Raw genomic sequence first — 23,715 nt, 5'->3', positions numbered from 1 at the left:
TTGCTGTTGCTGTTGCTGTTGCTGTTGCTGTTGCTGTTGCTGTTGCTGTTGCTGTTGCTGTTGCTGTTGCTGTTGCTGTTGCTGTTGCTGTTGCTTATTATTATCATTGTTATTGCTATTACGGCTACCGTTAGTGTTACCGCCAAACGAAGATGGAGTTGGCGTGCCGGGGCTTGTAAATGGGTTGTTGTTCCCATTACCAGCCGTGCCGAACGGCGAACTTGCAAACCCGGAATTGCTGTTTGATGAAAACGGATTCGCATTGGCCTGCCCAAACGGCGTATTACCATTGCTCGTGTTTGCAATATTACCAAGTTGCGAACCTAATGCGGTTCGTAATTCTTGCAAAACAGATTGGTCACCTTGCAAAAATCTGAACGCCAACCTGCCCGGCGCGTTCGGATTTTGTAATTCGTCCTTGGGCAGGTATCCGATCGATTTTAAATCCGGTCGGGATTGCATTGTTTCGACATATTTTTTGGTCGCTGCCATGTTACCGGTAATAAACTTGAACAATTCCTTTTGCGAATTAATTGCGGCTCTGTGAATGATTTCCTAAATTCACCATCAAGTTTTAATATATAACGTCGTTTCAAATATAACCCTTCTCCTCAACTGAGTTGTGTGTGCTTACATATGTTGACAGATCATTCGCTTCCTTGGCAACGTAGTATTGATACCGTAATTCCTCCGGGGACACGTCTCGATCTGTCATAATCGAAGTAGATGATCCTATGCTGATCGCCATGCTTGTAAAAATATATACAATTTGGTTTAACAATTCTTGTACTTCAACAAAATCTGCACTGTCGGGCGTTAGTCGCTTTTTTCCCCCCGCTCTCCTCTATTTACAGTCATAAAGCATACTCTAATTTACCCAGTTAACATTTCCGTTACCAAAAACAACAAAAAAGAAAATAAACCATAATTCAAACAAACCTTTTGCCAAGTTGTTGTTATTCGAGTTATTAGAACCATTGCTTGAACTAACATCATGACTGAACTTGCAATTCTTGCCATACTTGCATTGTCCTGATTTTTCAACCAACGTTAAAAATTCATTAAAAAAAAAAATAGTAATAATCTACCTTGTGTAAAAAATGTGCATTCCAGCTTTTTATTTTTGTTTTTTTTGGTCATTATTTTGATCGAAATCTATGCATTCGACTCATATTCTCAAGTTTTGTATATGATTAAGTATTCAACCGATTAATTTTAAGGCATCCGGCTATTGATTTTTTTGTTCACGTGACCGGCGCAAAAGAAAAATATGCGAATTGTGTGAAGATCAAAAACTAAACCAAAAAGAAAAAAAAAGAAGTAATTGCTAACGACAAGTTGAAATTATTATTATTAAATCAAAGGCAAAATGTCATTAAGTCGAGTTAGGCCTTGCTGTTTAGGTCAGGTTTCGAATTTGATAACTCAGTTTAATAAGTCGGTTGGATACAGATATTATTCATCACAGTCGGTTCATGACAGCAGCAGTACAGACAACAACCATAACTTGAATGATAACAAGAACAATAACGATCAAGCAATCACCTACACTAGCAACAACAACAACAACAACAACAACAACAGTAGTAGTAGTCGTGATGCGTCATCAGAGTCACGTAGCAGTGAATGGGATTACCTGTTTGATTCAAACCAAGAATATGGGTTGGATTATATGTCCCAGGCTGAGTTGCAAAGTCAGCCACGACGGCGGAATTCGAGATTAGATCGACGAAATGACGTGGCATCACAAAGATGGATGGAAGATTATAAAGCTCTGTATGCCTCAATAGGCATGGACAAGCTAGAAGAAGAAATGTCCGACACGAGGCGCAAATCAAGAAGCAAGCGGTTGTCCATGACGCCGTTAAACAACACGATCGTGTCCCTAGGTGACCGTCAGGATTGGAGTGATTATCCGCGAGGTATCAGGCAGAGAAATAATCGAAGATTTGGTCATGGTAATGATGATGACCGGGATGAGGTCTTAACTTGGATCGACAACAGCTTAAATCGCAAGCAGGTTACGGAATCACGAGCGCAGCAAAGTTTTAGGGCAAGCTTGATGGAAAATTCAGATCAGGAATTGAAAACGATTGAAACCGAAAAGGAACGAGAAAGACGCCGAATATTAGAAAAACATTTGGGCAGGTTGCAAGATTGCAGCACGGATCGTGAATTATTTGATTACATGGAAAAGACCGTGTTTATGCCGTTTAGTGATAAGACCAGCAAATCAGTAACGTCGGCTACTTATAATCAGGTATACCCGTTAATCGTCAAGGAAGCCATGAAAATGCTGGTTTCTGATTTTAACAATCCGAACGGCGCGATTTCCATTTTTGATCGCACCAAGGCCGTCAGCGCGCAATCATACGTGCTCGGTTGCAACACGGACTTGTACAACGAAGCCTTGCGAATCAAATGGGATAATTTTATGGACTTGTTTGGATTAAAACAAATATTGGAAGAGATGATAATGAACGGGGTTGAATTTAATGATGAAACTGAAGCCATCATGAGGCAGGTCAAACGAAAGGCAAAAGAATCCGAGTTTTTATCAAACAAATGGTTATTAAAAATGATCATTCATGATAGCGAACGGGAATCAAGAGTATGGGAAGAAGGATTTGCATAGAATAATTATTTTAAATAAATCATGGCTTAATTTTGTCCTTTTTTTTTCTTTCTTTTTTTTGATTAAAATTAGTATTTTACATTGATAGAACACCAAACCGTCCTGACCCACGCCCCCTCCTTCTCTATGTTAAAAAACGTTATTTGCCGGCCTAACAAGAAATGAGATAGTACAAAAAAAAAAGCCAAAAACGATTGCACATGCAGTAAACGGAAAAACATATGACAAGGTCAAATTATTCATCAAAAAAAAAAAAAAAAGAGGGAATGATGTGTTGTGTTGTGATGATTATGCTTTTTTCAAATATCTTTTTTTTTTTTTTTTAACGGTAAGGAGCATCAGCATCGAGGCCGAATTGGATCTCTTGTTCCCACTTGTCACCATTGGCCAACAATTTCTCTTTATTGTAAAGCAATTCTTCACGAGTTTCGGTTGAATATTCCACGTTCGGAGTTTCCACGATGGCATCAACCGGGCATGATTCCTGACATAAGCCGCAGTAGATGCACTTCGTCATGTCAATATCATACTTTGTCGTTCTTCTCGATCCATCCAATCGTTCCTCGGCATCGATCGTAATTGCCTGCGCGGGGCATATGGCTTCGCACAACTTGCAGGCAATGCATCGTTCTTCGCCTGACGGATACCGCCGCAACGCGTGCTCGCCTCGGAACCTGGGCGAGATTGGACCTTTTTCAAACGGGTAATAGATCGTGTACGGAGCACGGTAGTATTGTTCCAACACGACGTACATGCCTCTAAACAATTCAGCCATGAGATAAAACCGGCCAGCCCGGTCGAGAGCTGATTCACCTTCGTCCCATGATGGCGGGGGCTTGACCCTGAACCCATCAGGATGCGTGCCCGGAGCAACCGATGCCGGCGGAATTGCTGTTGCCCTGATCGTAGCCGCAACGGAGAACGGCCGGGTGGTCAAAATTCTTTGCCGGATGAGCCTGGCAGGTGTAGATGAAACGAGAACCATTTTTGAACCGAGAAAAAGAAAAAACAAGCACAAAAAAAAAAAGAATTTACTTGAGCAAAGCAGATAGTGTCTGGGCCGTTTGAGTATTCTTATATTACTTTGCCTTGGTTTGAATTGTTTTCCCTTGCTTGGACAGGATTTTTCAACCGGGAGGTAGGCAAATAAATATAACTTTTGACATTGGCCGGTCCCTGATTGGCTGCCGCGGGTTTGACTGAGCCTGCCCAGTACCGGCCATCCAAGTTACCCGGCCCTTCCTCCTCAGCTTCCCGAATTTTTCAAGGGTTCTACTAAATTAAGGAAAAAACTTGTTGACTTTTTTTACTACCAAGTTTAGTTTATCTTTAGTTGTTTTCCAAATAACACAAAACATGCTGCGCTCATTCATTCGTTCGATTCCGGCTCGTGCTGTTCCTGCTACCCTGGTCCGCCCTCAGTTTAGGCCTGCCGTGGCATCGCGATTCTATTCAGCTGGTCATGGACTCGATAGGGACGAAGTCCAGAGCCGCATTTTTGAAGTCGTCAAGGCGTTTGACAAGGTACAGAGGTTTTTTTTTTTTTTTTTTTTTAAATGCAACTGGAAGAATTGCAATTGCTAATTGTCTTGAATTCAATTAGGTCACCGATCCAACAAAGGTTCGTTTTCTTGTTTAATCAATTCCCTTGTCACTTGTCATTTGTCATCTTTCGTCCTGGATCGACTTTAATGTTTTCATCTGCCGACCAAAAAATGAAAACGCAAGACTAATAATAAAACAGATTACTGCCAGTTCCACTTTCGCAAACGATTTAGGTCTTGACAGTTTGGACACCGTCGAGGTCGTCATGGCCATCGAAGAGGTTAGTGATACGTGAATCGTTTCGAACTTTTTCTTTTAATGCATGACATTGCATTGTATGGCTGCGTTTTGTTTGCTAACCTAAAACAGGAATTCAGCATTGAGATCCCAGAGTAAGAAAAAGCAACCCGATTTTTTGCTCTGCACGAGCGTTAATCGTTTTTATTTGCCTTGGTACTAACAATTCTCGCAGCAAGGAGGCAGATGAGATCAAGTCAGTCGGCCAGGCCATCGACTACATTCTCGCTCAGAGCGACGGTAAGTCACTTGACCCTAACATCATCATTTGTCAAAAACTGATTACTGACACATCAACTGCAGCTGTTTAAATGTACTTTTTCTTTTGTCCCCGGAATTTGGTCGCGCGTGTTGTATAAATTCATTTCCTTTTTTACTATATATGACCCAAAAAAAAGAAAAAAAAAAAATTTACTCTTTGAACGATTACAAGTCCTCGGGCCTACCATTCGAACCAAGTCATAAACTATATCACCCATGAATACCTAAGCGTGACTCTCACCGCGAGCAGCAACAGCTTAAACTTGAAAACAGTCTTTTATTATCACGATAGATTTACTAAATGCCATGTCAATAAATACTGCCGATACTATGTATATGTAATGGTGAGGAGGAGCTTTGCGCTTTTGTATTTTTCAACCGGGACGGACATTAAAGCGGACGAGTCAAGAACCACACAAACAATGGCCTCTACAGCGTGGGACACTATGATTTATTTTTTCTGTGCAGACGTTTCATGCCATGTCTCAAATTATGACATCAGTTTACGAATTTTAAAAAAACAAGTTTATATGATTAATCAATATAAAAAAGAACACAAAATTGCAAAATTAGATATATTACGAAAGCTAAAGAAATATTGCTAGACGTAATAAGCAGCGTAGGGTCAGGCATTGGTTTGCGAATCCAACTATGAACACCGCTATTTGTATCATTCAATCTGTTGCAGAAAAGCTATAATAAAAATACCAAAGGCGGCAAAGTGTGGTTGGATTGGCACATTACTAAATGCCGATTTTCTGGCGAGTTAACAGCAAAAATAACACTGAATATCTTCTGCGTGGTCCTTCACGTTGAGACGTGCCAAAAAATCGATCGGAGCACATGTGTAGGCATTTTATTTTTTCAACAAAATAAAATCTGACTAATCCTTTTCATCATCACAATCAAGAATTGCTCTTCAACATTTAACGTATAACAAGACTGACTTTTCCAACTGACCAAGTCATTAAATTCATTGAAAAAAGTCGTTGATTATAAGTATATTTGAGATTCCCACAACTTTTTTGCACACGCCGCACTTGGCGAGGCGCGCATCGTCGACGTCATGGCAGCAATCACGTTCACCAAGGCAAGGCAAGCCAAGTAACATATAACCATAACCTTGTTGTTTGGAATAATTTATCGCGTGTTTGTAGAAAAGATCTAAAAGTACTTGGGAATGGGGCCATGTTGCTGTGGCTGACTTGCTGCGTGTGGTGGACGATTGTGTGCGCCAACATCATTCAATCTCTTCACAACCGCTCCACTCATTGCCATAACCTTCACCCCCACCTATCGTCCTCCTGTTTCAGTCCCACCAGTGCCTTTAAAATGTCCTGGAGATGCTCTGCTGCTTCTAATTCCGGTTTAGTCGAAAATCTGTACCGGTCCAACCTGATCACGACCACGCGCGTGCGCGACGCCATGGCCAGCGTGGACCGGGCCCATTTCGCTCCCCACATGCCGTACAAGGACGCGCCGATTGCGCTCGGATGCGGCACAACCATTTCGGCACCACACATGCATGCCATGGCGTTGTCGGCTTTAGACGACTACCTCAAACCCGGGGCTCACGCGCTTGATATTGGCAGCGGATCTGGCTATCTCGTGGCGGTCATGGCCAAACTGGTCGGCCCGGCCGGCAGGGTGGTTGGCGTTGAACACATCAAGCAATTGAACGATGCCGGCGAGCAAAGATTTAAAAACGCAATGCCTGATGGTAATGAATTGATTAACCGGGGCAATGTTGAATTTGTTTGCGCCGATGGAAGATTGGGCAAGCCTGGTGAAGAGTTTGATGCGATTCATGTTGGTGCCGCGATCAATGTCGTGCCTGACGAATTGTTGGCCCAATTGAAAGCTCCGGGCAAAATGTTTATCCCCGTAGGTGATTTTGCTCAGTACATTTATGAAATTACAAAAACAGAATCCGGTCAAATCGTGCGGGAAAAAAAATTTGGCGTGTCTTACGTGCCTTTGACTGATCTTGATGAGTATGATAACAGTGGCGACATTATTCCAGTAAACTTCCCTTCAGTTAGTTGATGGAGTTTTTTTTTTTTTTTTTTTAAAAAAATTACTTTCTTTTTTACGTTGATGATGAAAAAGTATGGACTTGCATATATTAAAACATGCAAATTGGATAACGTACAAAATGTGATTGAAATACAAAAAGAAAAAAAAAAAAAAGGAGAAACACCTAAAACTACCCGTAAACCCATAATCAGCAGTAAATAACCCAAAGAGTAACAACTTTGGGCCTAGGACAATCATCTTCCTCACGTTCTTTCTCCCACCAAAAAAACAAAACAAAACAAAAGGAGAGCCTGCACACCCGGCAGGATTAATATTTATTATAATGCAGTCATAGTGTTGTCATGCTCAATTCCGGGGGTGACGCTGGAAATAAATTTCAAAAAAATCACAAGGTACTGATCAACCCTGATCGCTTCCTCTGATTCTTCATCACCTGCCGTACCGTTGGTAACGGCACTGCTTACGTCTTCCCAGCCCTCGGAGTCAAGTCCAAGACCATCCAGACCAGATAGCAAGTCGTCCTGTTCCAATTGCGCCACTGTTGAGCTATTCTTTCGTGCATTAGTGACATTAGCGGCAGCAGCCGCAGCTGCTCGAAGCCGCCGTTGACGTGCTTCAGCTCGGATCAAAAGCATTTTCATCACACTGGCATGCCTACACGGATGAATCGACACCATGGTCGTGTGCTCCATAAACGGCGCCGCTTCTATGGTTACCGTTTTGTCTTTGTACTCGGAAACAATGTCTTCAAACATTTCATCTGGCGTTAGTGGTCCTCCTGCGGCATTAAACCCAGAAAGGTACATCTTTGGTACCCTGTAAGAGGTCGAATACGTGATGTATAAGTTATAAGACCGATCCGGTAGCCTTGTACTGTTGTTGCCTTCATCCGCTGCCGGATCTTGCAAATATCCAGAATCATCTAGTTCGTGTTCTTCTAAATCGTCAATGTCTAATATCGAGTCTGCATCTTCATCATTATTGGCTGCTTGCGCATGCAACCTGATGTCGTCCTGCGGTTGTGATAATATTGAACCCGACGGCACGACGCCGCGAGACAATTTTAATTCCTTGGACAAATGTGATATCGTCCACCCATCTTCATCCACTGTTTCATCATTACCAGTTCCTAGTGGTTCATAATCACCTGCCTTGGCTTGCGCTCGCACATGCGAGGCAACGTGCTTCGTGACCAAAAATTGCTTATCCGCCGGAAGAAAATCTCGCCGTTTCGAAGGAGGAGCAGGCGACCTAACATTCGTTTAAAACCAACATTATAAATAATAATAATAACTGAATTCAAAATAAAACTCACCAGGACCAGGTTGGGAACTTGTACGCCAGGTAATCACCGGCTAACACGAATTCCTCTGGCGTGATCTCGCCGGTTTGCTTAAACGTGGAAACGTGTGACACCGGCGAGAGATATTCTCTCCAAGAAGAAAAAGTTGACTGCAAACGAAGCATGTAAAACCGATTTGCAGCCCAGTTGACTGCTTGCGATATGTTTGATGTTCACGAGCCCATCATGGCCTTGATTTGAAATGGCCTAAAGCAATGAGGTTACCCGGCCCAATGCCTGATTCTGGCGATCGCCGTAGTTGGGAGAAGCTTCCGGCGAACTCGGCATGGAAACGAACAAGGTCAATGAAATAGTAAACATCTATAAGTGCATTATTACATGCCTCCCAGACGCAGAAAGCAAGCGGGCAGTTCGCAACAGCAGCAGCTTGACATTGACACCGCGCAGGTGGCAGATCCAGTTGGCGCAGTCCCGGTAGTCGAATCAGCAACCCGTGAAGGTGCCCATGACGGTGCCAGTGACAATGAGAAAATAAAGCAACGTACCAGCAGCAAGTCACCAGATCGCAAGAAGAATGCCGGCACGCATCGTCGTCGTCAAACTGTTCGCAAGCCAATAAATCAATCCAGGCGGTTTGTCTTTTTTTTAGGTGCTTTTCTAGGAATTTTTCTCGCTTGGTATTTTGCTGCAAAGGATGCCACGTTCGACGTGCTTCAAGAACTTAATCTCGATGCCTTATCCGAATTCGTGGACGAAATCAAGGATAATTTCCCCATAGGACTACTTAAAGAGGCCGAGGATATTTCTAAGCAGGAACAACAACGATTAAAGCAAGAAGCTTTTGCAATTGGCCGGCACATGCGTGAGGAAGGAATCCGAGCCAAATACCCGGTCGTCATGGTAGGGTCCTTTCTATTTCGGTTTTTTTTTTTTTTTTTTTTGGTAGGCTTAAATTATTTATTCAAGTTTGTGGTTTCCTAGGTTCCAGGTGTAATTTCAACTGGTTTGGAATCGTGGTCTGTGGTAGACACTACTGAATGCGGATGCGAACAATATTTCCGTAAGCGATTGTGGGGTAGTTTTAACATGTTGCGAGCCATGTTTCTCGACAAGACATGTTGGCTTAAGCACATTATGCTTGATCCTCATACAGGTCTTGACCCTGAAGGTTATAAACTTCGCGCGGCACAGGGTCTCGACGCGGCTGATTTTTTCATGGCCGGTTACTGGATCTGGAACAAGATTTTGGAAAACCTGGCCGTGATTGCATATGATCCAAACACGATGCACTCGGCTGCTTATGACTGGCGCTTATCGTACATAGATCTTGAACGCAGGGATGGTTATTTTTCAAAACTGAAGGTCTTGATTGAAGAGCACAAGCGGTTGCGGGGTCAGAAAACGGTTTTGGTTAGCCACTCGATGGGCTCGCAAGTAGTTTTCTTTTTTTTTAAGTGGGTGGAAGCTGCCGGTCCCGAATTTGGCAACGGTGGCAACACATGGGTGAATGATTACGTGGAAGCGTTTGTTGACATTTCCGGTTCAACCTTGGGTACGCCCAAAAGTATTGTCGCGTTGTTGTCAGGTGAAATGCGAGATACCGTGCAACTTAACGCGTTGGCGGTTTATGGCTTGGAGAAATTTTTCTCTCGTGCTGAGCGCGCGTTGCTCTTGAGAACGTTCACTGGCATTGCCAGCATGCTGCCCAAAGGTGGCGACGCGGTTTGGGGCGCACTCACACACGCGCCCGATGACGATCCGGCACAGAACCGGTCAACATCTTATGGCAATTTTTTGCAATTCCAAACCGTGCTATCTGACATGTCATCCAAAAATTTAACCGTGGCTGAAAGCATCGAATTTCTTTACTCGCAGGCACCGCATTGGTTTAGGGATCGAATTAAGGAAAATTATTCGTTCGGCTTGGCCAAGACCAGGCAAGAATTGGTAGCAAATGAAAATGATTATCGAAAATGGGTTAACCCGCTCGAAGTCGCACTTCCTAACGCTCCTGATTTAAAAATTTTTTGCTTTTACGGCATCGGCAAGCCCACCGAACGTGCTTATGTGTACCAAGAGGAAAAGGACAAGTCCAATGTTAAGCTTAATGTTACAATCTCATCTTATTCGAGTCAAAATCCTGAACCGGTGATCATGGGCGAAGGTGATGGCACTGTGTCATTGTTGACTCATGCCATGTGTCATAAATGGAAAGAGCAAGGCAGCAAGTTTAACCCTGGCAATTCCAAAGTTGTCATTGTCGAGATGCCACACGAACCTGAACGGTTCGATGTTCGTGGTGGTCCCAAAACTGCTGATCATGTGGACGTGCTGGGCAGGGCCGAACTTAATGAATTAGTACTCAAGGTGGCAAGCGGTAATGGTCATGAGATTCAAGATCGACTGGTCAGCAAATTGGCCGAATATGCGGCCAAAATCGACCTTGGTGAGAATTAGCATTGTTTAACCACATTTTTCTTTTTTGTTTTTGTTTTTGTTTTTTTTTATTTTGTAGAAATATAAACTGTATATAACTATAGGCAAAAACATTATAGAATTGATTTTTTTTTTAAAAAGAAAGATAGATTTTGAGGACAATCATTTAAAATTAAAACGAAAAAAAAAAAAAAAAAAAAAATAGAAAACAAAATATAATAAGATTACATGATTGTAACCAATTCCATATCATGAACCGGTCCAGTCCCTTACGCAACTGCTCTCGCCATCTCTATTAATCGCTTAATGCCAACCATCCACTGCCCGCATTCATTAGTTCGAGTAGTTACCAGGTTAATATGAATTGCTTGTGCGGTTTGAAAATCCTTAACCTGGATCGCCTTGGCAAGGTATCCAATCTCGATAACGCTCTCTTCCGATAACAAATCTTTATTATTCAAATGATCAAACAAAATGTTTAACCTTTTCTCTGCATCTTGAACTTGTCTTGAAAAAGTGGCAGGAATTTTTTGTTTCACGCGAGCCATTTCGGCACTTAAAATTTCAAAAATCGGAAGTGCCTCCGGGGCAATGTGAGACCTGTCTCCGGCAGCTAAATTAAAAAAAAAAAAAAAAAAAAAAACGGTTAGCCTATAACACAAAATAACTTCTGGCAAAATAAAATTAACTTACGATATTTTGTTGGCTCTGTGGTAGTACTTGGCGGAGCAGCCACGGATGAAGGCGCAGGAGACGCCGTCCTGGGAGCCGCAACCGATGGCAGCGCCTGCTGGCCATACCCGGCACTGATTGGTGGCGGAGGAGCAGACACGCTGATCGGAGGATGACCAGGTGCGGTATTAACCGGTTGCTGAACTGGCGCATATGGATTTGGAGGTCGTGATGACGCAACGTTCGCTGATTGCTGTGGTGTTTGCGGGGGTGGTGCGTACCTATTAGTTGGCGGAGGTGCTAACGCTGGCTGCTGCTGCTGTTGTTGTTGTTGTTGTAGCAGCTGAGGCGCATTGCCAATTGGTGGAGGTGGAACGGCATGTGTTGTCTGTGGGGCAGCAACAGCAGCAGCAGCAACAGGATTGGGAGCGTAAGGGTTGGGCACAGGCGGCACTCTCTGGATTGGAGGAGGCGACTGTACGGGCGATACCGTTACTGATTGTGGTGGCTTCGCATTAATCGGCGGTGGTGCGATCACCGACGATCTTCCAAACGCCGGAGACGTTGCTGACGACGCACCCGTCGGCGGTTGCAGTGGGCCAGACCCAACCTGAGACGGCACAGCGTATTGCTGGCCGGGGAACGGCGACAGGATCGGTTGCGGTGCCGCGTTCGGTGTGGTCTTTCTCGAATTCGATTTCAATACCGGCGTGTCGTTCCACCCGCCCACGTCCTTATGATGCACTTGCGTGCTGGTCGGTGGTGGCGGAATGGCCGGCTGGTCGTGGTGCAGATGAGGAGGAGACCCAACCGGCGGCGGAGCTGGAATGCTCACACTGGATTTGTAGGCATGCCCGTATGAAGAAGAAGTCGGGGCCGCGACTACAGGCGCGAATGAAGGTGCAACCTGCTGCGCAGGCGCTGACGTGACAGGCTGGTACGGATTTGTCACCGGTGCGTAAAGAGACGTGGTTTGAGCCGGTGCTGGAGCTACAGGCACAGCAGGGTTAAATGCAGAGTAAATCGATGTCGTAGCAGCAGCTTGTGGCTGGTACGCGGTTGCAGTAGTAGCTGGTCGATATGCTGTCGATGTTGCTGCCGTTGCAGCTGGCGCAGCTGTGACCGTTGCTGGCGCAGCTGTGACCGTTGAAGCCTGCTGAAATTCAGTCGTTACCGGAACCGATGTCTTTGAAATGGCCTTGTTGACCCTTTCGCGATCAATGTCAGCTAGTGGATATTGAGTCGGCAGTAATGCCAAATATTTTTGTGCCAAGTCCAAAAATCCTTGAGACGCAACAATATTGGCATATTCACGATATGCCTCGTACAAGGGAGCCAGGTGCCATTTGGATTCTTCATCTTGTTCGCCGCTATCAACGTACTTAACCGCGTTACGGAAAACAGTAACTTTTTCGATAAATTTCTGTAAAGATTGAATATGAATGCCAAACGGAGAAACTCCGGCGGTTGCGTTCTTGATCGTCGCCTTTTCATCTTCGTCCAATTCTTCAATCCAAATTCCAACCAGTTTCTCCAGCTTGGCGCCAGCAAAGTAACAAATCGATGCACTCTGTCGAATTTCAACTAATTTTTCATCTGATAAAGACTTGCGAGCGGCCGCAAGTCGATCACCAAGCTTGGCAAACAACTTGTTTAATTCTTCTGGTGAAGCAAAAGTGTCAAGCGCAACAAAAACTTGCTTCCAGTTAGAAATGTCAGCATTTTCAACCAAATCGGTAAGATTTTTTGTAGTCACGGATGAAAGAACCCGGATATATGATGGGCCGTCAGCATTTTTCTTAAAATATGCGTCCTGAACTTTCTTTCTGCAAGCGTCATCACCGCCCGATAATGCCAAAATGAATGCATCCGATAAACGATCGTGACTTAAAGCAATATCAACTGCGTCAGCAAACTTTCCTAATATTATGGCCTGAGTAATGAGACGATCAGGCTCCAGTGTGTCCTCAGTGAAAATGGTGAACGGACCTGAAGAAGTAAATGAACCAGCGCCAGTAACCTGCGAGGAGCTAATACTCTTCAGGAAAGAATCACCATTTGTATCTGCAGCTTTATCGAAAAAGTTGACATCAGAACCGTCTTCCACTTTTTCGGTGGTCAAAGCCTGCTCGGTTACTCCGTTGAGGGCAGTCGTATCTTCGGTAGACAGGGCTTTGTATTTGCTTATTAACGATTCAACATCAGCCTCCGAATAACCCAAGTGCTCTAACAATTTTTGCTTTGGATTGTCTGAGTACAAAGCCAGTAATATGTTCCAATCGTTCTTGTCTTGCGCAGACGTTGCAGAACTCTCTCTAGCTTCCGCAACTGATTGCAGGTTTTGACCATTCAAAGCTTCTTCAAAATTTTCAGTACCAGACGCAGCACCAGGCTCAATAATAAACTTGTTGATCTTGACATCCGATTTCTTTCCGTCCTTATCCTTTTGAACCGTTACCAGCTTGCCACCAAACCCGAATGACACCGAGACCGGACGACGCAACCATTTTGGAGGTTGCTTAAGTGAAAACGTTGGCTGTTGAGTGTCTACATACGACGTGTTGCTCCAGAAATCGGCACTCTCTTCTTTTGGTGCTGCAGCTGTTTCGTGTTGGTTGCGAGTGCTTTGGATCGACTGTACACTGATCTTGCCATCAAACGACGCTGTCGCAAAAAAATCTGGATTTTTAGGATTCCATTGAGTCTTGAAAGCCCAGTTTGTAGCAATTGGAAATTCACCAAGCTTCTCTCCAGACTCTGGATTCCACAAGAAAGTCTTGTTATCCTTGCCACTGGATAATAACAGGTTACTATCCTTTTTGCACCAAGAAAGAGATAAAATGCCCTTTTCATGACCCGTGAGAATTTTTTCGGGTGCGTTAGCATTACGCAAATCCCATAGTAAAATAACTGGAGAGCTATCGTCTTCCGACGCAGTAATAAGTTTTGTAGACTAGTAACGAAAAAAAAAAAAAAAAAATTAGCATGAGTTGTCGTTTTATAAGAATACGAGTTATTCATCACTTACATTATCAGGGTGCCAAACCACGCTGCTAACACCACGTCGGCCATTTCCAGAAGAGCCAGGGTAGTATAAATGTAAGACTTCCCTCTTATGCTTCAAGTCCCAAACTGAAGTAAACCCGGTATTTCCAGCTGTAGCCAAAATGTGAGAAACCGAATTGTTCCAAGAGATGGATTCGATTTCGTCTAATCGTGATGAAGCGGTACCGGGTTTCAATGGCGTGCTTAGTTTATCCAAATCCCAAACGTAAATCTGTCAAAACCAATTAGCAATTAAATAATTAAACCAGACATAATTTAAGAAAAAAAATTTTTCTCACTTCTCCCTTAGAACCTGCACTAGCTAATAGATTCCATTGGATTGGATTAAAGTCTAAACTCTTGATTGCACCAGTATGCGTGACATCCTTAAAAAAGGAATCGGTTCTAATCAAATTAGAAAAACAAAAGAACAAAAAAAACCTCGATTTATCGAAGCATCAAAGAATAACAATTTACTCACGTGGAATTCTGCAGTAATGCTTCTGGATCCCATAAAGTCAAGGCACCATTCTCCTGAGCACCAGCAATCACCCCCTTCGGCCGTTGTGGCGTTACAGCACCCCAAGTAAGACAGTGGAACCTCAATTGTTAATACAAAATCCTACAAATACATATATATATATATATAACAATTAAAAAGCAAACGGAAAATACCTTGCATCAGTGCTGATAGACACCTTACTGGAAGTAAGTTGAAATCCGTCAGATGACTTGTCGATAAAGTTTGGATCCCATAACTCCAATGTCGATGAAGATGAAAAATCAGCATCTACTGCACCAGCAACCGTCCCTGTCGCAAGAAGCGATGGCTGCGATCCTGGCGACCACGCGAACGTAGCCGTCCTGGGAATTTCCTTTAGCTTCACCATCGTTGTCCTTGTACGAGTTCAATGATGAGATAAATTACACAATGAGCCAAATTATAAATCCACCGGTAGTCCTCAACACGGAAATTTAACCAATAGTAAAGACCAACTTCAATTCCACCAACTGCCAGTAATTGTTTTAGGTTCGCGGATGAGATTCGTGGATTTTCAGGATCGTGATTAAGCAACGTTACGCAACTTGTCGACTCGAAGGCAAAGAAGCCCAGTTGTTGACGCATCTGGCCGGGTAAGCAGCCACATCAATCTTGCAAGGCACCAAAATACTTTTTAAAATGTATATTATTATCAGCAATTACAAATACAAATTATAAAATAACCTAACAACAAGATAAAACCTTCAAGCTTCTGTCTGGATCACCTTAAACCCTTCTGATACCAATTTTTGAATATCTTCATTCTTGTGAGGAAGCAGAGATAACGCGTACGTGACATCGTTCCACTGCTTCTCACTATCGCATCGAGGCAAACGTGAGGAAAGTTTCTCCGCAAGTTGCTTTGCATGCTTCTCCTTTTCGACGAATGCCGATAAGAATTTGATAATTCGCTTGAAGGATTCTTCATCAAGGTCGTTGTCGTTCGAAAGTGTACTAAATATGTCCGTGTATCCATTGTAGATTGCATTATCCTTGCGGGCAAGTTCACTGAAAAACATTTTGGCAAGGTCCGCGATGCTTTTATCCTCATCGTCAAGACACTTTGCCATTTCTCCAAGCTGGCCTTTAACCTTAACCTGGCCTGCCAAAATTAAAAACGTAAGCGTCATTAAGCAAGTCCTTTGAACAGTGCTGTCAGGATCGTGCAATCTTCGGTATAAGAAATCAGTATTCTCGTCAATTATATGATTGAAGCAAACTGCCATGTCACCCAACGCAATGACAATGTTGCTTCTTGTTACCGGATTTCTTGATTTCTCAAGAATCGTGAGAAGTAACGGAAGATTAGCGTCGCAATAACTAGAAGATACACACATCAATTTGGCTAAGCATAATGTGGCCGAGATTTGCAGTTGAGGGTCCTATTTTTCATAAGTTGATGCAAAATTAAGATTAGGACCACTGTACTCACGTTATATTTCAAATTATCGGAGCAAATCTCTGACACAAGTCCTCCAAACCTTTGCAGCAAAGCCATATTGTCGTAAAGAAGCTCACGCTCGCGAATATGATTTAATGCTTCTGTAAAATCATCCTCAGACGTACTTCCAATTAAATCCATTTCGTCCTTGGTAGCAGAAGACAAATCCTTGTTCTTTTCATACAAAATTTTCCTTCTTTTGAACTCGTTTTCATACCCTTCAATATGAACTATTGCTTTTATTGCGATATGTCCTACAATGAAAAGCAATTGCGAGAGAGCAATTGTACTAGACTGCTTTCTGTTATCAGGTAATGATTCAGATGCCTGACCTCCAAATACAGACCTGGTTTTCGCACGAATTACCTTGGCCGCCAAAAAATCCGGCTTATTTGAAAGAGCATACACAGCATTAATTGCTTGTTCTGCTAGCACATACCAATCCTTGTTTTCTGAATACATTTCCATTACGCTTAATAGCCTTTGAAGAACTGGGTGATCATCGGGAAGTTTTTGCGAGCTTAAAGCCATTCTTTGAAGGGCCACGCAAGTATAACGAGCTAGCACAAAGTCATGCTTTCCCAGTGCGCCAAGACCAACATGAAACAGTGTTTCCAGCTCCTTGATAACAATATTACTATCACACAGGGCTAGCATGCCAAGAACAATAATAGCACCTCGTCGCTGAGCCTTTGAAATTTCGCGTGATTGAATACCATACACCTGCCACAACTTTCTGATGACAAGTTCTGGCATCTGTTTGTTCTTCATAATAATTACAAGTAACTGTTCCAATGATGTTAATTCAGCAGCAGTAGCACCGTAAGTCAAACTAATGAGATTCCTGGCAATAAAAGTGCAAGTATCCCCTTCTGAAAATTCCTCTGGAGCAGTGAAAAAAAGGGACCGGTAACATTCAACAAGGTGAGTCTGAACTCCTCTTCCTTCGTCGCTATTTGCCTTGGTCCAAATAAGATGCAGCATTTTTCTGATTCCCAGCTTTGCGGTATCTAATTTATATGCATCTGCTATAACAAAAAAATCCATGGCTTCAATGACTTCACCTTTGTTCTTGGCAGACAATAAAGAGCTTATTATATTACTAGCCTTGTGTAAGCTATGAATAAATGCGAGTGCTTCGATGTAATATTGCTTTGTTAATTTAAGTCGATTGATTACCTCCGCATTGCCATATTCTTCCTTAAGGGTTTCATTTCCAGGCTCGTCATCATCTTCGTCTTCCGCATCAGACGGACTATCCAAAAGATTTTCATCAATTTTAGAAAGGTCTCCAGGAATGTGCTCTACCTCAGGTGAACCCAGTGGTGGAAGAATTTTATTCAATTCTTCTGCAACGTTTTTCAATCGATCGTTCCACTCATTTATCGGCAACAGGCCACCGTGCAAAAGACTAAACGGATGAGTGGCCATAAGTTTCGAAACAAACTTGATAGCATTTCTTCTAACGTTGCTAGATTTATCTTCCAAACTTTGAATGGCGAGATTTGTGACCTGCTGCCGTCGTTGGGAAAATGTGGTTTCCGCATCACAAAGCTTGATAAATACTTGAATAGCCTTTGATCTGCAATACGGATTAATGTCAAGAAATCTTTCTTCCAAAACATCAAAAAATGAATTGATTTGAGTCTTGTAAGTCTCCATTGTATCTTCCTGACCGGACAACTCCAAAATCAAATTGCCGCACACTTCAATTATTGCACATCTAAGGGTATAAGATTCGCTGTCTAAATGCTTGATAAGAAAAGTCATTTTCTTGATAACTAAACGAGGACAAAGTTCAGAGAGCTTAACCCAAAACGCTGAGACTGATTTAGGTCCCTTGTTGTCGTTACTATTAAATTCCTTATTACTAAGTTCTCGTAGAATATCTTCAGTAAGTTGTGAATAATCATATTGTTCATAAAGAATCCGCAAAAATTCTGCGATATGTTCTGAAAGATGATCGTAGTATGTTAAGTTTTGAACTAGCGAAATTTGGGCACCTAATCTTTGATTAGAAACATAATAATCTAAATTATGGTTTTGCTATCTTACCAAATCCGTGACCGTGATGCTTAATCGCAATGCAGAGAACCTTGAACACGTGCATTTTTAAGCTTAAAACTTTCAGGTTTTGTTCACTTTCCATTATTAAATATGCTGATCGCGTGTAAAGACTAATAAACAGGTCGCGCTCTGACGTGGCTACAAACAACTTTGATAATTTCAGCTTCTGAACTTTGCACATAACATCTAGTGCACTTTGCAACTGTTCTATCGTATCGTTTGTATTAGAGTTACCACTTCCCGCCTTTTTAGTTTTGGATTTAGAGACTGCCTGAGGGCCTATCGTGTTTCCTTTTTCCAAAGCAGCCACGGCCCATTGAAGTAAAAAACTGTACATTTCAAGAAGAGTCCGTTGTTTTGAATACAATTCATGCTCATCAGACTCGATAAGTTGATACGCAGTTTCTGCTTGTGATGCAAGACCAGAAATAAGGAGATCCGTCAACTTTAGCTTGGACTGATTTGATAGTTCAGGAAACCTCCTGTGGTTCACGTTAGTCTAAATCCAAAAAAAAAAAAAACCAATTTGAAAAGGTTACTGTACAGTAGCATAGCTTCAAGCGATTCAAAATTTTGCTCTTCTGCTAGAGCGTCTGAATCAACTGCAATTGCGTCAATAGCGCGGTCGAGCTCATCCTCAATCTGGCCATCTGAGAAGTCAAACGAGATAAGCGTTGATGGATCAGAAAGGTATGCGGTTAAATGTTCCGAAAGCACAAAATTATCCATCCCCTTTAAACAAAACACTGACACACAAAAATTATGGAAGATTGTATTTCTGCCCAAATCAAAATGGATTGAAGAAACGTCACAGAAACCCTAATGTTTGTTTGTTGACATGTCCGTGTCCCAGACAACGCGCCGCAGTGCACTTTTTGGCGGAAGGCGCGTGCCAGCGCATTTAGAGATTCTCAAACACTCCAAGTTTCGCTGCATTTCATAAAGTACGCATTGTTTTAAGTGGTTTGTATATGTGGCGCTCAAGAACTCGAAGTTCGTCAGCCATTTCAAGTTTAAGCGTGACCGGAGTTGGTGACGTGAAAATATTACCAGAATCAATAATTAGCAAGCACAGTCGGCGGCTGGTCGTAAAATCGACGAGTCATTATATGGCAAAGGTAAATGACATTGGCTTGCTGTTGCTGGTAGTCTTTATTTAATTATTATTTGCTTTAGGCAATAGTAGCCAACGAGTGTGAACAGGAGATCGACGACGAATCTGAAGAAGCTGAGACATTTACAACGGTATGTTCTGGGGCGTGCATCAAATGAGCAGGACTAACCTCGGGCTTAGGAGGAAGAAACAACCGCAGAACAGGATGTTTTTCAAGAAGACGTGGATCCCAGGAGTCACGATACAGTTTTAGTCGAAACGCCTAAAGCTTCGAACCGTGTCGGTACCAGCATACTTGTAAGCTTCACTGGACTTGGATACAAAAGCATATTTTTCTAACTTGTTGAAGGAGGCGGCTTATGCAGTCGCAAATAGAACAGAAACTTTAATTGAGGAAGAAGAAGAAGATGAAGAAGAAGAAGAAGATGATGATGATGATGAAGGGGGGCAAGAATTAGTTGCAAACTCATTATTGACAAATGACAGTGAGACCACACCTTTGGGCCATGACCGTGTGGCAAAGGTGCTTCAATTCGCTGAGAATGATTATGATCACACAGAAGATCGTGGTTTCAAGAAAGATCAAACTGTCATTGGTAAAACAAATGATCAAGAATTAACCGACGAGGTCGATCAAGACTCCTTCATGATCGACAGTAATGTTTATGATACCAGTGCTGGCGATAAAAGCCATGATGAAAAAGTTACAGATAATTTAAAATTAAGACATGAGAGTTCTAAAATTTCTGGCTCAGAAGGAGATCAATTAAGTGAAGATGATGATGAAGAAGAAGAAGAAGAAGAAGAAGATGATGATGATGATGATGATGATGATGATGATGATGATGATGATGATGATGATGATGATGATGATGATGGTGATGATGATGATGATGATGATGATGATGATGATGATGATGATGATGATGATGATGATGATAGCACAGAAGAACAAGAGCGCGAAGAAGTGGATGAGAATATTATTCTGGAAATGGAGACTTTTAGCAAGTCGTTCAAAAGTCTTGGGTCTCGCTTTCGACTGATTAATAAGATTGGCGAAGGTGAGTTGTTCTTTTATTTTTGACATCAAAATAAAAAACCAAAAAAAACTAAAAAAAACATTCTAGGCACCTTTAGCTCGGTTTACAAAGCAGAAGATTTGGAGTACGATAATTACGAGGATAGATGGGATTTGGATCGGACACCGGAAAAGAAACGAAAGCTTGTTGATCTAGAAACTAATTTGGTTCATCCGGTAAAAAAACGCAAAGATATTAAGCATACTAAAATATATCATCGATCTAGAAAACTTGTTGCAATCAAGAGAATATATGTAACAAGCAGTCCTCAGCGTATTTTGAACGAGCTCGAACTTTTACATGACCTTTCAGGTTGTACTTCTATCGCACCATTAATCACTGCATTTCGGGATTTGGATCAAGTTGTGGCCATTCTTCCTTACTGCGATCATTTGGATTTTAGAGATTTCTACAGAATCATGTCTATTTCTGAGATGCGACATTACATGAAAAATTTATTTACTGGCCTAGAACATGTTCACAAACTTCATATATTGCACAGGGATATCAAGCCAACGTAAGTCTCAATTGACGTTATGACGGAACTAATTGATTTACTAACTTTTTTTAAAATAAGCAATTTTCTTTACCACCCAGCAAAACGACGGGGTGTCTTAGTTGATTTCGGACTTGCTGAACGAGAATACCTTGACCCATCATATTGCGTGTGTCGCGAAGACAAAGAGCCAGATCACGTTCGTCGTGCGGCAGAGAGACCGTCAGTAGGTGGGTATATGAAAAATGACACCAGGCCAGGACGTCGCGCGAATCGTGCAGGAACTCGTGGATTTAGAGCTCCTGAAGTTCTATTTAAATGCTTAAACCAAACTACAAGTATGTATTTGCATATTTACATGTGTATATAATCTAACAATTCACTAGAAATTGACGTATGGTCAGCAGGCGTCATACTTTTATCATTTCTAAGCAGGCGGTTCCCATTTTTCAATTCATCAGACGATATCGACGCCATGATTGAGATTGCAACATTATTGGGCAAGCACAAGATGATCAAATGTGCGCGCCAGCACGGTGCGGCACTAGAAATCACGATCCCGTCCGTGTTTGATGAAGGTTGGGGGTTTGAAGAGATATGCAACTGGTTAAGCGGTACAAATGATGCGGCATATTCGGACACTGAGTTTACTGATGAAGAGATTCTTGCCTATGATTTTCTTCGTAAGTGCATGGATGTGGACTTTCAAACCCGCATGTCAGCATCTGATGCCCTAAAGCACCCGTTCCTGGCTGACCTCTAGCAAGCCGCAATTCATTCATCAAGATGACGATTACAAATTAATAATAATGTTTGCATGTGGTTGAGTTTATAATTTATGAAAATAATTTGCTTATTCTTCAAAAAAAAACATAATTTATATTAACCATACACCTTCCAACCAATCACAAGCTTAGGACAACAAAAAAAAATTCAACGTGATCCGCCCACTTGCATTTCCAAAAAAAAAAAAAATCAAGAAAAGAAAAGAAATGTAATACACAACAAACATGCATAAAGATTATAACAATAATATACCCAATTCTAGTAAAGCAAAAACGAAAACAAATATGAAAGAAAAAAAAAAAAAAAATGTCGACAAATTTAGGCATTTACATATATACCATTTTTGTAATACAATCAATGTAACGAACGCAGCATAGCTTATTAATCAAACTTCATAATTATATTTTAGAAAAGTCAATAAACAACCCCTCTCCACATTAAACTGCTGTCTCAGTAATTTGCGCAGATGCAGAGTCTGGGGCTCTTAAAATAACTTGTTCCATTTTTCGGACCCGGAAAAAATTTGCCAAGGACTTGATCAAAAGAAACCAGCCAGCCAACATGAGAAAATATGAAAACCATTCTGAGGAATCCATAGAGCCTCCGTATAATGCTGTATCGGAAGTTGTACTATTATATGCGGAAGCAGATTGGACATCGTATGAATTAGGGTCAACAGCTGCCTTGGCAGCCGCTGATGCAGAGTCTTCGCCACCAGGGTCGGCCACGTCATCAGGAGCGGATCTAAGGTAAAACCCGTATTGAATCAGAGTAATACCGAGACCAGCGCGAGAACCGTTCTTTGCCGCGTGTGTGGTATGAAGAAGATAGGTTAGTAAGAACCCAACAAACTGAAATGACATTGAAATCAGCATGTTCCAGACAAAGTTGAAAAAATTGCCAACCGGGAGTCCATCGATGAATACTTCGTCTGAGCCCATGCCGGGAGCGATGATGGTAGTTTCCCAGTATGGAGGAGTAGCATCAGCCGCGGCTTCCTCATATGACGGTGGATTTTCCTCTGCCGGCTTTTCATTGGCTTCTGGTTTAGCCGTGATGTTTGCAAAGACGCCATCATTAGAGTTTGATGGCGCAGCATGGTTAGCAGAAGACGAAGCCGATGAAGACGAATTCAATGCAGGATCTTGAGCAGGATAGCTTTCGTGAGCGGCAGTTTGATCGGTTGTGGGCAGCAGGCGAGTGCCTTCGGCGCCGTTATTCTCAGTGCTGGACACCACGTCACTATTTGAGCCTGACCTGCGGAAAAAATAATCATCGCTCTCGCGCTGAACATGATCATCGTCATCTTCTTCTTCCTCGCCTGGGACATCAAACGAGCGGGCGAGTGGGTCGTCTGGTTGGATAGGCATATATGACGCAGTGGATCGGAATGAAGGTGGAGGCGACTTGGGCATCGTTGACAACGACACGCCACCGGGTGACGATACCGAGTCACGAGCGGCCGTAGACGATGAAATCGGCGAGCTTATGTCGGCCAATGATAGTGAAGACGACAGCGAGGAAGACGTCGATTGCCGTGGCAGCGAGGATTGGCCACTTGGTGGATTACGTGGTAACTGTACAACATATATCGGTCAGCAACCAGCTCTTGGCTGCTGCTGCTGCTGCAGCAGAAGCAGAACCAAATACATACCCTCGAATATTTTCGGCCAGATCGAGCCATGATGAAGACTGTGCAAACGTTTGCAAATGAGGAGCACTCACGAGAGGGAAAAAAATAGCTTACCGTGACAAGATAATATAATATAAATAGCTGACTGGACGCCGGGCCCCCGGGCGCATTGTCACTCTCTATATAATTACGCGTGGCTGTGTCCGCGTAGTGCGTGGCACATGCGGCATATCCGCAGACACGGCGGTAAGCTTTATGCCGGCAGCTGCAGCTGGCATATATCACGTGATGTTTGTTTGCGCACTTATGCGGTAATTGGGATGCTCC

At 42.6% G+C, this 23,715-nt stretch overlaps 11 protein-coding genes across 11 annotated transcripts; 5 read left to right on the top strand and 6 right to left on the bottom strand.

The window, feature by feature from the left end:
* Nucleotides 1–128: 128 nt before the first annotated feature.
* Nucleotides 129–1,020, bottom strand: V1514DRAFT_342132 (uncharacterized protein; the record flags this gene model as incomplete). The annotated part of the gene is made up of 3 exons (XM_066929086.1): nucleotides 129–555; nucleotides 635–844; nucleotides 940–1,020. Coding segments are annotated over 3 exons (718 nt in total), but the record flags the coding sequence as incomplete, so codon positions are not given.
* Nucleotides 1,021–1,307: 287 nt separating this feature from the next.
* Nucleotides 1,308–2,670, top strand: V1514DRAFT_328998 (uncharacterized protein). Its single transcript, XM_066927276.1, has one exon. The coding sequence runs from the start codon at nucleotides 1,370–1,372 to the stop codon at nucleotides 2,633–2,635; it is 1,266 nt and encodes a 421-aa protein (XP_066784188.1). The 5' UTR covers nucleotides 1,308–1,369; the 3' UTR covers nucleotides 2,636–2,670.
* On the bottom strand, nucleotides 2,633–3,799 carry V1514DRAFT_328997 (uncharacterized protein). Its single transcript, XM_066927275.1, has one exon. It carries the CDS (start codon nucleotides 3,618–3,620, stop codon nucleotides 2,958–2,960), a length of 663 nt encoding a protein of 220 aa, XP_066784187.1. The 5' UTR covers nucleotides 3,621–3,799; the 3' UTR covers nucleotides 2,633–2,957.
* A 192-nt stretch (nucleotides 3,800–3,991) lies between these two features.
* Nucleotides 3,992–4,788, top strand: V1514DRAFT_342129 (acyl carrier protein; the record flags this gene model as incomplete). Its single annotated transcript, XM_066929085.1, has 6 exons — nucleotides 3,992–4,159; nucleotides 4,239–4,256; nucleotides 4,380–4,460; nucleotides 4,550–4,572; nucleotides 4,653–4,717; nucleotides 4,781–4,788. The coding sequence occupies 6 exons, from the start codon at nucleotides 3,992–3,994 to the stop codon at nucleotides 4,786–4,788; spliced, it is 363 nt and encodes a 120-aa protein (XP_066784186.1).
* Nucleotides 4,789–6,070: 1,282 nt separating this feature from the next.
* V1514DRAFT_342128 (protein-L-isoaspartate O-methyltransferase) lies at nucleotides 6,071–6,784 on the top strand (the record flags this gene model as incomplete). Its single annotated transcript, XM_066929084.1, has 1 exon — nucleotides 6,071–6,784. One exon carries the CDS (start codon nucleotides 6,071–6,073, stop codon nucleotides 6,782–6,784), a length of 714 nt encoding a protein of 237 aa, XP_066784185.1.
* Nucleotides 6,785–6,836: 52 nt separating this feature from the next.
* On the bottom strand, nucleotides 6,837–8,286 carry V1514DRAFT_328991 (autophagocytosis associated protein). Its single transcript, XM_066927274.1, has 2 exons — nucleotides 8,091–8,286; nucleotides 6,837–8,026 (listed from the first exon to the last, which is right to left on the bottom strand). The coding sequence occupies exons 1-2, from the start codon at nucleotides 8,240–8,242 to the stop codon at nucleotides 7,093–7,095; spliced, it is 1,086 nt and encodes a 361-aa protein (XP_066784184.1). The 5' UTR covers nucleotides 8,243–8,286; the 3' UTR covers nucleotides 6,837–7,092.
* An 86-nt stretch (nucleotides 8,287–8,372) lies between these two features.
* On the top strand, nucleotides 8,373–10,658 carry V1514DRAFT_328989 (Lecithin:cholesterol acyltransferase-domain-containing protein). The gene is made up of 2 exons (XM_066927273.1): nucleotides 8,373–8,978; nucleotides 9,060–10,658. The coding sequence occupies exons 1-2, from the start codon at nucleotides 8,457–8,459 to the stop codon at nucleotides 10,533–10,535; spliced, it is 1,998 nt and encodes a 665-aa protein (XP_066784183.1). The 5' UTR covers nucleotides 8,373–8,456; the 3' UTR covers nucleotides 10,536–10,658.
* A 30-nt stretch (nucleotides 10,659–10,688) lies between these two features.
* On the bottom strand, nucleotides 10,689–15,307 carry V1514DRAFT_328986 (uncharacterized protein). Its single transcript, XM_066927272.1, has 6 exons — nucleotides 14,907–15,307; nucleotides 14,713–14,832; nucleotides 14,531–14,636; nucleotides 14,215–14,463; nucleotides 11,208–14,139; nucleotides 10,689–11,127 (listed from the first exon to the last, which is right to left on the bottom strand). The coding sequence occupies exons 1-6, from the start codon at nucleotides 15,119–15,121 to the stop codon at nucleotides 10,784–10,786; spliced, it is 3,966 nt and encodes a 1,321-aa protein (XP_066784182.1). The 5' UTR covers nucleotides 15,122–15,307; the 3' UTR covers nucleotides 10,689–10,783.
* Nucleotides 15,308–15,400: 93 nt separating this feature from the next.
* On the bottom strand, nucleotides 15,401–19,062 carry V1514DRAFT_292320 (armadillo-type protein). The gene is made up of 4 exons (XM_066925339.1): nucleotides 18,825–19,062; nucleotides 18,269–18,762; nucleotides 16,205–18,216; nucleotides 15,401–16,154 (listed from the first exon to the last, which is right to left on the bottom strand). Exons 1-4 carry the CDS (start codon nucleotides 19,007–19,009, stop codon nucleotides 15,477–15,479), a joined length of 3,369 nt encoding a protein of 1,122 aa, XP_066784181.1. The 5' UTR covers nucleotides 19,010–19,062; the 3' UTR covers nucleotides 15,401–15,476.
* A 1,323-nt stretch (nucleotides 19,063–20,385) lies between these two features.
* Nucleotides 20,386–21,732, top strand: V1514DRAFT_278988 (kinase-like domain-containing protein; the record flags this gene model as incomplete). Its single annotated transcript, XM_066924999.1, has 4 exons — nucleotides 20,386–20,455; nucleotides 20,522–20,990; nucleotides 21,051–21,307; nucleotides 21,356–21,732. The coding sequence occupies 4 exons, from the start codon at nucleotides 20,386–20,388 to the stop codon at nucleotides 21,730–21,732; spliced, it is 1,173 nt and encodes a 390-aa protein (XP_066784180.1).
* Nucleotides 21,733–21,821: 89 nt separating this feature from the next.
* On the bottom strand, nucleotides 21,822–23,686 carry V1514DRAFT_305390 (uncharacterized protein). Its single transcript, XM_066925652.1, has 2 exons — nucleotides 23,410–23,686; nucleotides 21,822–23,332 (listed from the first exon to the last, which is right to left on the bottom strand). Exons 1-2 carry the CDS (start codon nucleotides 23,437–23,439, stop codon nucleotides 22,193–22,195), a joined length of 1,170 nt encoding a protein of 389 aa, XP_066784179.1. The 5' UTR covers nucleotides 23,440–23,686; the 3' UTR covers nucleotides 21,822–22,192.
* Nucleotides 23,687–23,715: the final 29 nt, after the last annotated feature.

The sequence above is a fragment of the Lipomyces japonicus genome, assembly GCF_038497905.1.
Source record: "Lipomyces japonicus strain CBS 7319 unplaced genomic scaffold V1514scaffold_13, whole genome shotgun sequence".
Lineage (NCBI taxonomy): Eukaryota > Fungi > Ascomycota > Lipomycetes > Lipomycetales > Lipomycetaceae > Lipomyces > Lipomyces japonicus.
The sequence above is the reverse complement of the archived record's forward strand: the minus strand, read 5'-3'. Positions and strand labels throughout refer to the sequence as shown.